The 14,325-nt window shown below is 39.8% G+C and overlaps 1 protein-coding gene across 3 annotated transcripts in view; it reads left to right on the plus strand.

The window, feature by feature from the left end:
- The window catches only part of PRSS12 (serine protease 12), a 77,153-nt gene that overhangs the window by 12,774 nt on the left and 50,054 nt on the right, over positions 1–14,325 (plus strand). For 2 of the 3 annotated variants that reach the window (XM_024993169.2, XM_010805881.4), the window contains exon 2: positions 11,662–11,812. In XM_024993169.2, the coding sequence (XP_024848937.1) occupies positions 11,662–11,812 (151 nt within the window). Of the gene's footprint in view, positions 1–2,747; positions 2,887–7,112; positions 7,292–11,661; positions 11,813–14,325 lie in introns of all 3 variants that reach the window. The other variant, NM_001193222.3, reaches the window with a different exon arrangement.

Below are 14,325 nucleotides of genomic sequence, written 5' to 3' on the forward strand. Positions count from 1 at the left end.
GCTACCCACTCCAGTATTCTGGCCTGGAGAATTCCATGGACTGTATAATCATGGGGCCACAAAGAGTCGGACACAACTGAGCGACTTTCACTTTCATATTAAATATCATTTCAAATAACATGTGTTTGAGGTGAACAAATAAATTCTTTGATTTGAAAAAAATGCACGTTTTTACTGTGCATGATATTAGTATTATGTGGGACTCTATAGAAGACATTTTGTGATTATAAAAAATCATTAAAGTTCAGTTAAACTCTTTGGACATATTTCTTTAAAAATATTCTATAGTTCACACTTTTTGTTGCAGGAAGGGGGACCTCTTAAGAGTGGGCTCTTGTCTGACACTAGGAAATGAATTGTCTGAGGAGGCACATGGGCTGACAAAGCAAGAGATTTTATTGGGAAGGGGTGCGTGGGTGGAGAGCAGTAATGTAAGGGAATCCAGGAGAACTGCTCTGCCCCATGGCTCACAGTCTTGGGATCTCTGGTGAGATTATTTTCCGGATTGTCTCTGGACAGTCATTCTGACTCAGGTCCTTCCTGTTGGTACAAGCATTGCTCAGTCAAGATGGATTCCAGAGAGGAGGATTCTGGGAAGTTGGTAGGACATAGGGATTGGTGTTTCCTTTGGAACTTTCCCAAATTCTTCTGGTTGGTGGTGGCTTGTTCTTTACCAGGACCTCCTGTCATAAAATAAATCATGTAGAAGGTTACTGTGGTGCCTGGCCAGGACGAGTGGTTTCAGTTGGTGTTTCCCCCTAACATTTTCTCTGAACTAGACAGGGCTTCCTCTTGCTTGGTCTGAATTAAAGAAGGTTATGACCAACCTAGATAGCATATTCAAAAGCAGAGACATTACTTTGCCAACAAAGATCCGTCTAGTCAAGGCTATGGTTTTTCCAGTGGTCACGTATGGATGTGAGAGTTGGACTATAAAGAAAGCTGAGTGTGAAAGAATTGATGCTTTTGAACTGTGGTGTTGGAGAAGACTCTTGAGAGTCCCTTGGAGTGCAAGGAGATCCAACCAGTCCATCCTAAAGGAGATCAGTCCTGGGTGTTCATTGGAAGGACTGATGCTAAAGCTGAAATGCCAATATTTTGGCCACCTCATGCAAAGAGTTGACTCATTGGGAAGGACCCTGATGCTGAGAGGGATTGGGGGCAGGAGGAGAAGGGGATGACAGAGGATGAGATGGCTGGATGGCATCACCGACTCGATGGACATGAGTTTGAGTGAACTCCGGGAGTTGGTGATGGACAGAGAGGCCTGGTATGCTGTGATTCATGGGGTTGCAAAGAGTTGGACATGACTGAGCAACTGAACTGAACTGAGAATATATATGAATGAGTTTTAGATTATCTGCCGTATGAATGATGCACACCCACGTTCTCTCTTGAGTAATCAGGATTTGGCAGTGCAACTTTGCCTCCATTTGTTCTTGCCTCTTGTTTGAATTAAATGACGCTTTGTGTTTATCATGAGAGACAGGATATGTGTTTCTTAAATAGTTACATTTTTTAAGGATGATTGTGTGGAAAATAATAGTGATAGAAAACTAGGCTAATGCAAATGAAATGAATGGATGATTTAGAATCTATTATTTTTGAAAATAATTATAAAGCCATAGATTACTTTGAAATACGTGGAATGTGCCAGAAATTTTTAGTAAAATTTAATTTCTTAACTTCTTTACCTATGAAATAAAGGTCATCTTCAGTGACTTTTCACAGACTTTTATGAAATTTTTAAGTGTTGTCTGAGTTTGATTCTACCTCTGCACATGTCTCAACTGCAGGCTCAGGACTGACTCTAAAAATAAGTGCCAGTGAGAAGAGAAATGTAGTCCTTTGATGCACACTTAAAAAAAACTTGAAATATATTTGATGTATGCTATTAGGTTGGTTTCAGATGTACTGCATGGTGATTGGAATTTGCATATGTTATGAAATAATCACCACAGTAAGCCTAGTAACCACTTTGATCCACAGTTAAGGGAAAAGACTTAAAATATTATCTTCTCAGGGATGCTCTAATTTAAATTTTTGACTCTTTTAAGACTGAGAAGAATGAGTCAAATTATGGACTGTGGAGCAGCTGAGTGGGGATGCTAGGTAAAGAGAAGTGAAGTTCAAGGGCCATTCAGTTATACCACACCACTCTCCTAGGGGCAGTTTCCCTAAGCCGAACATTAGACAATATTTCTGACACTTAACACCTTTCTGAAATTTTAGACATTATCTTTAGCCTTCTCACAACTACCGGTAGAGGCTAAAAGGCGAAAAACATTTATTCTTCTTCAGTGGAAGAACAGATAGAAGGAAGATACAACAGCCAATAACAGGTAACTTATTAACAGCATTGTGTTTGTTTGTTTTTCTTTTTTAAAAATCTGTGACCTCAAAAAAAAAATCTGTGACCTCTCGTGAAGATGGAAAGTGATAATAAGTGATAAGAACTTCATATATGATGTAATCATATGTGGGATGCAGTATCAGCCATTAGTCACAGTCTTCCACTTTTTCCCTTGGGACTTCTGTTTGCCTGGGTTAAAAAAGAAAGTATCCTTAGCATTGACATCAGGATGTTAATTAAAAAAAAAAAAGCCTGCTAAATCCTCATTTAAAGAAAGAAGGACTTGCTGTGAACAGTGAAAGCCTGGCTCTCTCAGCATGTTACCCGAGGACTTGTTCAGTATGTTCAAACGGTTATGTTCTATCCAAGGATTTGGGGATTCTTTTCCATTTAGGGTCAGTGCAGCTTCGTGGTGGCAAAAGCGCCTTTGAAGGCACAGTAGAAGTATATGAGAATGGAGTCTGGGGCGTCGTTTGTAGCAGCCACTGGGATGACGCTGATGCTTCAGTCGTTTGTCACCAGCTGCAGCTGGGGTGAGTTTGTTCGTCCTTGACCGAATCTGTCTGCTGATACCTGAAGTGGGTGCTGGCCCCCTGCCGTTACCTTGGAGAGGTTACCTCCTCTTCTCCTTCCGTCATGTTCCTCACTGACTTCTCTCAGAAGACTTTTTAAGAAAGGGCCCCTAATGGAAGGAGTGAGTTCCTTTACATACAAATGCACTTCACTTGTTACTACCACTGCTGACTAGGAAATAACCTGCCAGAGATGCTCAGAGGGCTCAAACAAACCTTGTGCACACCAGGACCCAGAGACCCCACAGAGACTGAGACAGGCTGTGTTTGAGTGTCTCTTGCAGAGGTCCGGGTCAGCAGTGGCCTGCCACAGGGGCAGGGGCTCTGGGTGCAGCACCCTGGGTGTGGCATAAGCCCTCTTGGAGGAGGTCACCATTAACCCCACCATAGAGCCACCAAAACTTACACAGGACTGGGGAAACAGACTCTTGGAGGGCACAAACAGAACCTTGTGCACACCAGGAACCAGGAGAAAGGAGCAGTGACCCCACAAGAGACTGACCCAGACTTGGCTGTGAGTGTCCAGGAGTCTTCAGTGGAGGCGTGTTTGCCAACAAAGGTCCATCTAGTCAAGGCTTTGGTTTTTCCAGTGGTCATGTATGGATGTGAGATTTGGACTGTGAAGAAAGCTGAGCGCCAAAGAATTGATTCTTTTGAACTGTGGTGTGTTGGAGAAGACTCTTGAGAGTCCCTTGGACTGCAAGGAGATCCAACCAGTCCATTCTAAAGGAGATCAGTCCTGGGTGTTCTTTGGAAGGACTGATGCTGAAGCTGAAACTCCAATACTTTGGCCACTTCATGCAAAGAGCTGACTCATTGGAAAAGACCCTGATGCTGGGAAAGATTGAAGGCTGGAGGAGAAGGGGATGACAGAGGATGAGATGCTTAGTTGGCATCACCAACTCAATGGACATGAGTTTGAGTAAACTCTGGAGGTTGGCAATGGACAGGGAGGCCAGGCGCACTGCAGTCCATGGGTTCGCAAAGAGTAATGACTAAGCAACTGAACTGAACTGAATTGACTAGGAAATGGGCAGAAGCTAAGTGGTACAAAAATAAAAGCATCTTTTGGTCTTTGATTGAACAATTGGATTCTTCAGTGCCAGGAAACAAAGAATTGGGTCCTAAGATTTTTATTTTCCCAGCAGCCTGTAGAGCCCGTGGTTGCTGTCATTTGCTTTTATCTTTCTGCCTTGAGTCACCCACAAACTCCACTGCTGTGTGTGTGTAGGAGGTGAGGTTCATTTGCAGTTTCATCCCATGCTGGGTAAGGTGTAATATCCTGGGACATGGGTTTTTGCACTGAGAAGATTCTGTAAGAAACGGCAACTTCCCTCGGCCCAGCGGCACCCATCATCCTGAGAAGCTGCTGGCCCTTCCTCCCACCCTCAGTTCAGTTGAGTTCAGTCACTCAGGCGTGTCCGACTCTTTGTGACCCCATGGACCACTGCACGCCAGGCCTCCCTGTCCATCACCAACTCCCGGAGTTTACCCAAGCTCATGTCCATAGAGTTAGCGATGCCATTCAACCATCTCATCCTCTGTCACCCTCTTCTCCTCCTGCCTTCAGGCTGACCCTAGGCACTCTCCTTAAAATGGACAGGTGTACACTGACTCCTACCATGGCCAGTACCTTTATGCTTTGTTTCAAGGGGTTTCCCAGGAGCAGAAGTTTCCATTTTGGAATGAATGGTTTTGTTTTTGTTGTTATCGTTCTATTTTTGTGTATCATTTATTTTTTTCCAAGTATACATGCCCTATATTTTTCTTGACCTTTATCACCAAGGATCTTTAAAAAGCTTGGAAAATATCTTGTTATGAAAATATAAGGGTTAAAAGGCCTGAAAGAAAAACTTTCCATTTGCAAATATTTTAGATTAATCATCAATGAGTGGTAATATCTAATGTGATGACACAAATGAAAAGGTTAGTCCACTGCAGTCAAATCAGTAAGAATTTTAATTTGCGTGTTTCCTGTCTTCTCACTCGAAAGGTGGGAAATTATATTTAGTGTAGGCGAACCTTAAGGGCTTAAGTTTTGTTCAGACTTTTGATTCTATTAGAGTAGCAAATAGGGTTAATGTAATACTTAAGTGATGCTTTGCAACTGTGATGTTGGAGAATGCTCTTGAGAGTCCCTTAGATTCAAGGAGATCAAACCAGGCAATCCTAAAGGAAGTCAACCCTGAATATTTATTGGAAGGACTGATGCTGAAGCTGAAGCTCTAGTACTTTGGCTACCTGATGTGAAGAGCTGACTCATTGGAAAAGACCCTGATGCTGGGAAAGATGGAAGGCAGGAGGAGAAGTGGATGATGAGATGATTGGATGGCATCACGGACTCAATGGACATGAGTTTGAGCAAGCTTCCGGAGATGGTGAAGGAAAGGGAAGCCTGGTGTGCTGCAGTCCTTGGTGTCTCAAAGAGTTGGACATGACTGAGCGACTGAACAACAGCAATACTTAATTCAGCTTCCCTGGTGGCTTATCAGTAAAGAATCCACCTGCCAGTGCAAGAGATGCAAGTTCTATCTCTAGGTCAGGAAGAGCCCCTGGAGAAGGAAGTGGCAACCCACTCCGGTTTTCTTGATGGGCAGTTCCATGGACAGAGGAACCTGGTGGGCTACGGTCCATGGGACTACAAAGAGTCATGATTTAGCAACTAAACAACGATTAGTTAAGTTAGTTAACTAAACAATTATTTAGGTTAAGCAACAACTTCACTAATTTTTTACAATGAGGGTTGGGATAAATCAGGATAAAAGCAAGAGGAAGGGGAGAGCCTACAAAGAGTTATGGTGTTAGCATGTTAATTACTGATTTTATCTCCGGTATTTTGTCTGGCAAATAGTCCTTGGCTGGTGGGCGTATATTGCCTTTTTCTTTGACAGCCTGAAGGTGTAACAAATTTGTAGGCTGGTGTCAGTGTCTTCCTTCATGTACCTTTCTACCTGTGCTTTTATTATCCCTGAAAATCAGGGAAGAATGAAATTTTCTATGAGACTGACACAAGAAAACAAAAATGGTACAATGAACTTATTTACAAAATACAGTTACAGATGTAGAAAACAATCTTATGATTACTAAGAGGGAACAGTAGGGAGGGATGAATTGGGAGATTGGGATTCATATATACACACTACTATATGTAAAATAGATAATTAATAAGTACCTATTTTATAGCACAGGGAACTCTACTCAGTGCTCTGTGATGACCTATATGGGAAAATAATCTAAGAAAGAATCGATATATGTATATGCGTAGCTGATTCACTTCTTTGTACAGCAGAAAGAATGGGTATGTGTATATGCATAACTGATTCACTTTGTTGTATAGCAGACACAACATTGTAAGTCAACTATATGCATATTAAATTTTCTAAAAAATTTAAAAACAAAAGCAAGCTCTGTAGTGGAGATGTGAATTACAGAGATTCTCTTGATTGATAAAAGAATGTAAACTACCTTTCTGCAAACATAAATTTCAGATCTGATTCCTTCTGTCATCTCTTAGTAGTCCATTAATAAAAGAGAATTTCAAATAAGGGCAGAGCAACCTGGCTTTATTGCTGTCAAGACAGATTCATATTTTAGATACACCCCAAATATTTATTGTTGGGTTAATGGAAGCTGTTGCATGGAGACAGTTCTAGAGATCATCATGTTATTCAGATAAGCATTTAATTTTTTAAAAATTTAATTTCAGTTTTGTACATATCAGAGGTTAAACATATGTAGACTAGCTGAGTTATCTTAATTGATTTCAAAGTCTTGCTAGTAAATACTATTATATATATATAAAATTTTTTTAAATGGGACACGATGGAGCGACTTCACTTTCACTTTTCACTTTCATGCATTGCAGAAGGCAATGGCACCCCACTCCAGCACTCTTGCCTGGAAAATCCCATGGACAGAGGAGCCTGGTAGGCTGAAGTCCATGGGGTCACTAAGAGTCGGACACGATGGAGTGACTTCACTTTCACTTTCATGCATTGGAGAAAGGAATGGCAACCCACTCCAGTGTTCTTGCCTGGAGAATCCCAGGAACCGGGGAGCCTGGTGGGCTGCTGTCTATGGGGTCGCACAGAGTCGGACACGACTGAAGTGACTTAGCAGCAGCAGCAGTGCTTTGATAAAAGTTAGCCTACATTTGATCAACCTAATCTTGAGCATTGTACTTCCAGAGGAAAAGGAGTCGCAAAACAAACCCCGTTTTCTGAACTGGGCCTTATTCCCGTTTATTGGAGCAATGTCCGTTGCCGAGGAGATGAAGAAAATATACTGCTTTGTGAAAAAGACATCTGGCAGGGCGGGGCGTGTTCTGAGAAGATGGCAGCTGCTGTCCTGTGTAGCTTTTCCCATGGTAAAAAAAAAAAAAAAAAATTATTCTCTTGCTTTACTTTTATTCTGTTTTCAGCATTCCAGGTGAAAAACGTGTCTTAGTTAAATGTTTTCCTAAGCGTTTAAATACAGACTTGAGTCTGAATCATCATGACTTAGCAACAATCTAATTAGTCCTCAAAGGAATTCATCTAACAGTTGGATTTACATTTGAACTCAGTTTTTTTTTAATTAAAATTTTTTGGCTGCTGTGCATGGGCTCTCTCTCGTTGCAGAAGTAGGGGCTGCTCTCTAGTTGCAGCACACGGGCTTCTCATTGAGGTGGCTTTTCTTGCTGTGGAGCGCAGGCTCTAGAGCATGCCGGCTTTAGTGCTTGTGAAGCTTGGGCCTAACTGCCCCCTAGCATGTGGGATCGTCCCAGACCACGGATTGAACTGGTCTCCCCTGCATTGCAAGGCAAATTCTTAACCACTGGACTACCTGGGAAGCCCTGACCTCACTTCACATATTTTCTGTTTTAACCTAATTTGTTTATAGGATTATTATATACTGTATATGAAACACTTATTTGGGTAATGAAAAATTGTGATGGAATCAAGTTAAAAATCATCTTGAAACCAAAAATAAAATACAGCAACTATAACAAAATATTTTCACTTTATAGAATCGAATCGAATCATAGTTATTAGTGTTCTACTTTGAAGATAGCACATTCCATAAAACAAATCACTACCTTGGATAAGGGCTCCTTCTATGCATGATGTCCTAGGTATTCAGTTCAGTTCAGTCGCTCAGTTGTGTTTGACTGTTCGAGACCTAATGGACCGAGGCATGCCAGGCCTCCCTGTCCATCACCAACTCCAGGAGTTTACTCAAACTCATCTCCATTGAGTCAGTGATGCCATCCAACCATCTCATCCTCTGTCATCCCCTTCTCCTTTTGCCTTCAGTCTTTCCCAGCATCAGGGTCTTTTCAAATGAGTCAGCACTTCACATGAGGTAGCCAAAGTATTGGACCTTCAGCTTCACCATCAGTCCTTCCAGTGAACATCCAGGACTGATTTCCTTTAGAATGGACTGGTTGGATCTCCTTGCAGTCCAAGGGACTCTCAAGAGTCTTCTCCAACACCACAGTTCAAAAGCATCAATTCTTTCACACTCAGCTTTCTTTATAGTCCAACTCTCACATCCATACATGACCACTGGAAAAACCATAGCCTTGACGAGACAGACCTTTGTTGGCAAAGTAATGTCTGTGCTTTTTAATATGCTATCTAGGTTGGTCATAACTTTCCTTCCAAGGAGGAAGCGTCTTTTAATTTCATGGCTGCAGTCACCATCTGCAGCACTGGTGATTAGTATATGGTTTCAGTATACAGATGTGTGTATGATCATGTGAATGGAAGCAGTGGGAGAAGCTCCCTTTGCTAGTTATTATTCCTTGTTTGGGATATTCTTTCTAGGCTTTTGGTTTCACAATGGTGGTTGGGTTTTCTGGGGTCCATGGTTGTTTTAACGTGTGACCACACCTGTGGCTATCACACCTTTTTGGATTTTCTTGGAGATAGCAGCGTGATCAGATGTCCCAGGTCTTAGAATGCCAGCAGACAGCCGAGGGCAATGGTTTCTGATTGAGTACAAGTATCAGGGAAGGAATTGACCTGCTCCCTCCGAAAAAATAGGAAAATCCAAGCTAGGGTCGTTCTTGTGAACTGACAGGAAGACCCGATGGAAATGGTGCAAGATCTCATACCAGGCTGTGCTTGGAGAGCTGCAGTCCTTTTGTGGGTGCAAGGTGCATTCTAAATCTTTATGTCGTGTAAGTTTTTCCTTTTCTTCCTTTGCCTCTCCACCTCTTGGTAATCCTACCTTTGGCAAATACATGTTTACACTTTGCTACGTCAGGGATGCTCTGAATTGGGCTCAACAGTGCACTGCTTTTTGTAGATATTGCTTGTATTCTGTGTTCAACCTAACTGGTAAAATATGTTAACGTTTTTCAAGTAGTGAAGTAAGTAAAATTTTGAAAACAATCCTTTTTTTCAGGATCTCTGTCTACTCTTTATTTAAAAAAGCTCTCCATTCTCTATAATCTATCCACTTGTTTATACTCTGGCTTCAAAGGTAAATTTAAGACTGGTGTAAGCATATATGTATCGAAGGTTGAGATAAATTAGAAGTGGGAGTGAAAAAATATGCTTTTATGGTAAATTAAATGAGAATATGAAAACAGCTCAAATCAGCAAACACTGAGTCTATCTTAAGGCACAGCAGCAGACCTTTAATGTTAATACTTTCTTTTAGTTTGTAATTTACATTTAGCATCTTGGCATGTAGTACTTTTCCAACACTTACAAAGTAGAAGATCGTATCTGAGTATTGGACATAGGAAATATCAATATAAATGAAAATGTCTGGGAGTTTTATTTATCCATAAGTTAAATACGAGTCAACTACTTCACTGAAATTTCTTTCAAATTATTTTTTTTCTGTGTGTATTTGTTAGGAAGATGTGAGATGGTGACTAAATTTTGTCTTTGAGCTTCTTAATATTTTCACAAATACTTATACAACCAGTGTAAAAACTACATTTAAAATAAAGCACAACATTTTAAAAAATGTAAGGTAATTATGCCATAATGTTTCTGGGTTGAAGATAATTTTAAATTTCCTCTTAAAATTTTTTGTTTTTCTGTTTTTTCCAAGCTTACCATGGAGGTGGGGAGAGGAGAGTCAGAAAAGGATATAATAGTTTAAGAAATTTATGTTGTTTCCATTAGTTAGTTTCTATATTTTCCAAGCTTCTTAAAAGAAAAATAAACATAATAACATGTAAATTTAGGTTTCTTATCATAATTGAGCAATCATTAATTATAAGAAGCTGCTATATAATGTTGAGAACAGTTATGTTTATTAAGCCTACCTTTATCCTTTTCCAAATTACAAGTGCTAGTTGACTTATGTAAGAAAACTGTGTTACAAATATCAGAATATGAATAGATGTACATGTTCACTAATCTAAATCCCTTCTCTGGTGTGATATTTGAATAAAAATATGAATGTCCAAATACCATTTATTGATAGCTGCTTATACTGTGGAGGAATTAGAAGCATATTTCATGTGGATAAATGATGAGTATTTGGCAAAAGATAAAACTAAATTTCCTAATAGGGACCCAGCCTGTTCTGAACCTTTGACCATCTCACATTCTTTATTCCAGAAAAATTAGAGGGCTGTTCTGTTTCCCAAACACATACAGCTTTGTGCTTCTATGCTTTTGTTCATTCGGTTCATTTTGTCTGAATTGCACATCCCCATGTCTAACTTATGAAGTCCCATCCATCATCTTGGCCCTCTTAGCTACAGCTTCTTTAGAAGAGATGCCCTAATTCCCCCCAGTGGTGGGCAAGCTCCTTTTGCACCTGAACCCCTGCAGGGTCTTCCCAGTGGTCTCCCATCTGTGCTCATGTTGACCATATCCCGAGGCAATATACTGCTTAAGGGGTAGCATTTGTGCAGTGCCTCTCTGCCTAATAGCTGTTTAAGAAACAGAATTGAAGGAATGGATAGCGATAGTTATTTTTCGTTGTTTGGGATATTCTTTCTAGGCTTTTAGTCATCGCTTGCCAATCCAGTCAGTCAACAAATATTTATTACCTGCCTTTCTACATAGCTGGGTATCTGAAGTACTTGAGTGAAAGGGAAAGGCATTCCCTGTGCCCTCAATTCTAGGCTAATAAAAAGAGAGAAAAATTAAACTGATGAAAATAGATAAGGGTATCGTAGACTATAATAAGGAATTTGCATGGGGAAGCCTCTGGTATTCTTCACAGAGAATGAATTGATTCATACACAAATGAATCTTCAGTATTGTTTTTTGAAGGTAGTGGCTGTGATGTCCACCAGCTTCTTATAATGTGATAATGTAAACTTTGACTTGATCTCTACAAATGTAAAAATATTTCTATGCTGAAAGCAAGTATGTCATAGATAAAAGTGCCATTCTTAATAATTACATGTTGGTAATGCTCAAGTTACTGTAAATTAAAAAATCAATGCTACCCCCCACAATACCATAAAAATCAAATGGGTTTCCAATAACTGCAGTTTTGAGTGTGTCTTTTCTGGTTTCTGAGGTCCTCGGGGAAAAGTGAATTTAGACTGCTTCCTCTTGACAGCTATTTGTATGAGTGTAATTCAAGTTGGAGGGTTTTAATCAGTTGAGATTATCATAAAATATATTAGACATGCGTGGGTATGTCCATATCGCTGAAGTGACTTATTAAATATAACTTTATGATTGAGAATGACAAACAAATAGAATATACCTGATCTTCTATAGCTCAGTGTAGATGTGTAGGTGTTAATTTGTCGTTAATTTCATATTGCAGGTCCTGCGTTCCCCATCCTGCGCCTTGTTGGGGGCAGCAGTGTGCGTGAGGGCCGAGTGGAGGTCTACCATGCCGGTCAGTGGGGGACAGTCTGTGACGACCAGTGGGATGATGCAGATGCAGAAGTGGTCTGCAGGCAGCTGGGTCTGAGGTTGGTTGTTCTTCTTTTGTTTTGCTTACATTTCTAAGTTTATTGCTTCCATACCCAAAGGTAGGTGTGTTTAAATTGCACATTTCTTTGAACAAATAGAAAAAGCCACCTTTTTGATCATTGTATTTGGCTGTAGTCTCCTTGAAGAGAATGTCTGTATACCTATAGATCTAACCTGTTTGTATCTGAATTCAACTGACTTTGTATTCTTAAAAATCTTAAGCCTTTTACCACTTTTTATCAGGAGCCTTTACAGGACTCCCAGGTAGTCACTAGCGTGGTCAACCACAGTGACTTACCAAAGTCATATGATGAAACTAGTTGTGAGGCTTTAACTGAAGTTCAACTTCTTTCCCCAAAATATTGTCTAAACTTTTGGCCATTGCTTCCTTATTTGTTAGGTTATGCTTAGAACAAAGAATGTTTATTAATGTTCAAAGGAAATAATTCCTGTGCAGGATATGGCAATGAAGTTTGTGGAATACAGACAGAAAACCAATATTATATGTTGCTTTAGTTATGGTTACTTTGGAATAGTATGTTATAATTTTGTATCCTCTGATCCTTGTCTTTAGTGAACATTGGTATAGAAGGCCTAAAAGTTTCTCTCAAATTATACTGGCAGATCTTCTGAAAGTTGATATTTTACTTTAAATTTGAAAAAAAAATATTTAGCATGTTGTGGCAGGTAGCGGTGGGTTGATGTGGAGACTTCTCAAAATGAAAACGTCTCAGTTCTTGTTTCACTTTGTCCAGTTAAGCATAGTCTTTGACGCTGGAGCGTGACTTTTGAACCTTGAACCGTAATTTTTTTGCAATTGTTTTTGCAACTGTCCCTCCCCAACTTTTTCAAAACTGTAGGTTAATATTAAAGTATTTTAAAACAAAATAAAGATTTTTCAACATTTTACCTCTAAATACTTCAGTGTGCACCTTTTAAAAATAAGAACATTGTCCTACATCGCCAAATTATCATCACAACTAATGTAAGAGGTAATCATTCTTACATTGTTTAATATCCTGTCATGTTCAAATTTCCATACGTGTTCCCACCATGTCCTTGACAGATGGTTCTCTGTAGCAGAATTTAGCCCAGGGCCTTGTGGTGCATGCGGGTGTTATATCCCCAAAGTCTTTTAATCCAGAACGTTCTCTTGTTTTTCCTAACACTGACTTGTTGCAGAGACCAAAGACAACACCGGTTGTTTTGTAGAATATCCTACCTTTTGGATTTGTCTCATTTCTTCCTCCTGGTGTCAGTGAGCTTACTCCTCTGGTTCTTGTAACTTCTGAAATGGGAGGCGAGATCCAAAAGTTTGATTAGATAAACATCACTCAAGTATTTGCTTCCCAGGTGGCCCTACTGGTAAAGAACCCACTTGCTAATGCAGGATACTCGAGATGTGGGTTCGATTCCTGGGTTGGGAAGATCCCCTGGAGGAGGAAATGGTAACCCACTCCAATATTCTTCCCTGGAGAATTCCATGGACAGTGGAGCCTGGCAGGCTATAGTCCGTGGGGTCGGACTTTGCTATAGCAAACAGTTGAATACCACTGAGCAACTAACACTTTCACTTTTGTAGTTTTAAAAGTGATTCTAAAAATTCATGTTGTAATGTAGAGTTCTTTCTTTAGCCAAGATTTTTTTTTTTCACTTACATAAACAGTTCTTAAACAAAGACTGTGTTGACAAACAATAGTCTACTACATGGAAAGAATGTAGAGATAGAATCACAAGGAAGACTGTATTAATGTTGAACATATGTGTGGGTTGAGTAAAGTGTTTACATCTTTCTCAAGCATTTGCTCATTGCTATCTTTTGTATGAGGAGCTTTGTATTTAGAGAAGTGATGAAAAGGGAAAATACCTTCAAATATTCAAGACAGCAAAGATCTTCCACAGGCCTGTGTAATAACCAACAATATAGCTTGGTGGAGATTTTTTTTTATTATAAGTATCCTAGTCTCTGAACTGATGCTGTTCTTTTGCTCTGTTTTTCTTTCCTTTGGTTTTCTACTTCTCTCATAAACTTGCAGTACAGCAGTATTCTGCAACTGCTCTTCCCCTAGAATTTGTTTTGCTTACTTAAAGGCACAGTACTTTCAGATGAAATAATTTTTAATGTTACATGTTTCATCTCAGTGGTACTTGCTTTGTTGAATTCCCAAAGGCAAACTATATCATGCCTCCCTGGAGTGCTGGTTACAATTTCTTTGTGAGATGCTGTCTTTGTTGACCCTCATCGTTTAATGGTGGCTGTAGATTTTGGTAGCTGGCAAGCTTCCTAAAACACAAAAGAAATAACCGTACTTAAGATATTTAAATTTGATTAACCCAGAACTCAGAGAAACATGAGGATCAGGAAAGGAAGCAGCCAAGTGTTAGAAAATTGAACTTGAGAATGCATACATATGCAGTGAAGTTTCAGGTAGAGACATTTTACTTGGCGTTCTTTTTGTGCACTTAACATTGAAGCATTTCCTATGTCTTTCAGAACTCTTAAAAGCGTAGC

The sequence above is a fragment of the Bos taurus genome, chromosome 6 (genome assembly GCF_002263795.3).
Source record: "Bos taurus isolate L1 Dominette 01449 registration number 42190680 breed Hereford chromosome 6, ARS-UCD2.0, whole genome shotgun sequence".
NCBI classification, from domain to species: Eukaryota; Metazoa; Chordata; class Mammalia; order Artiodactyla; family Bovidae; genus Bos; species Bos taurus.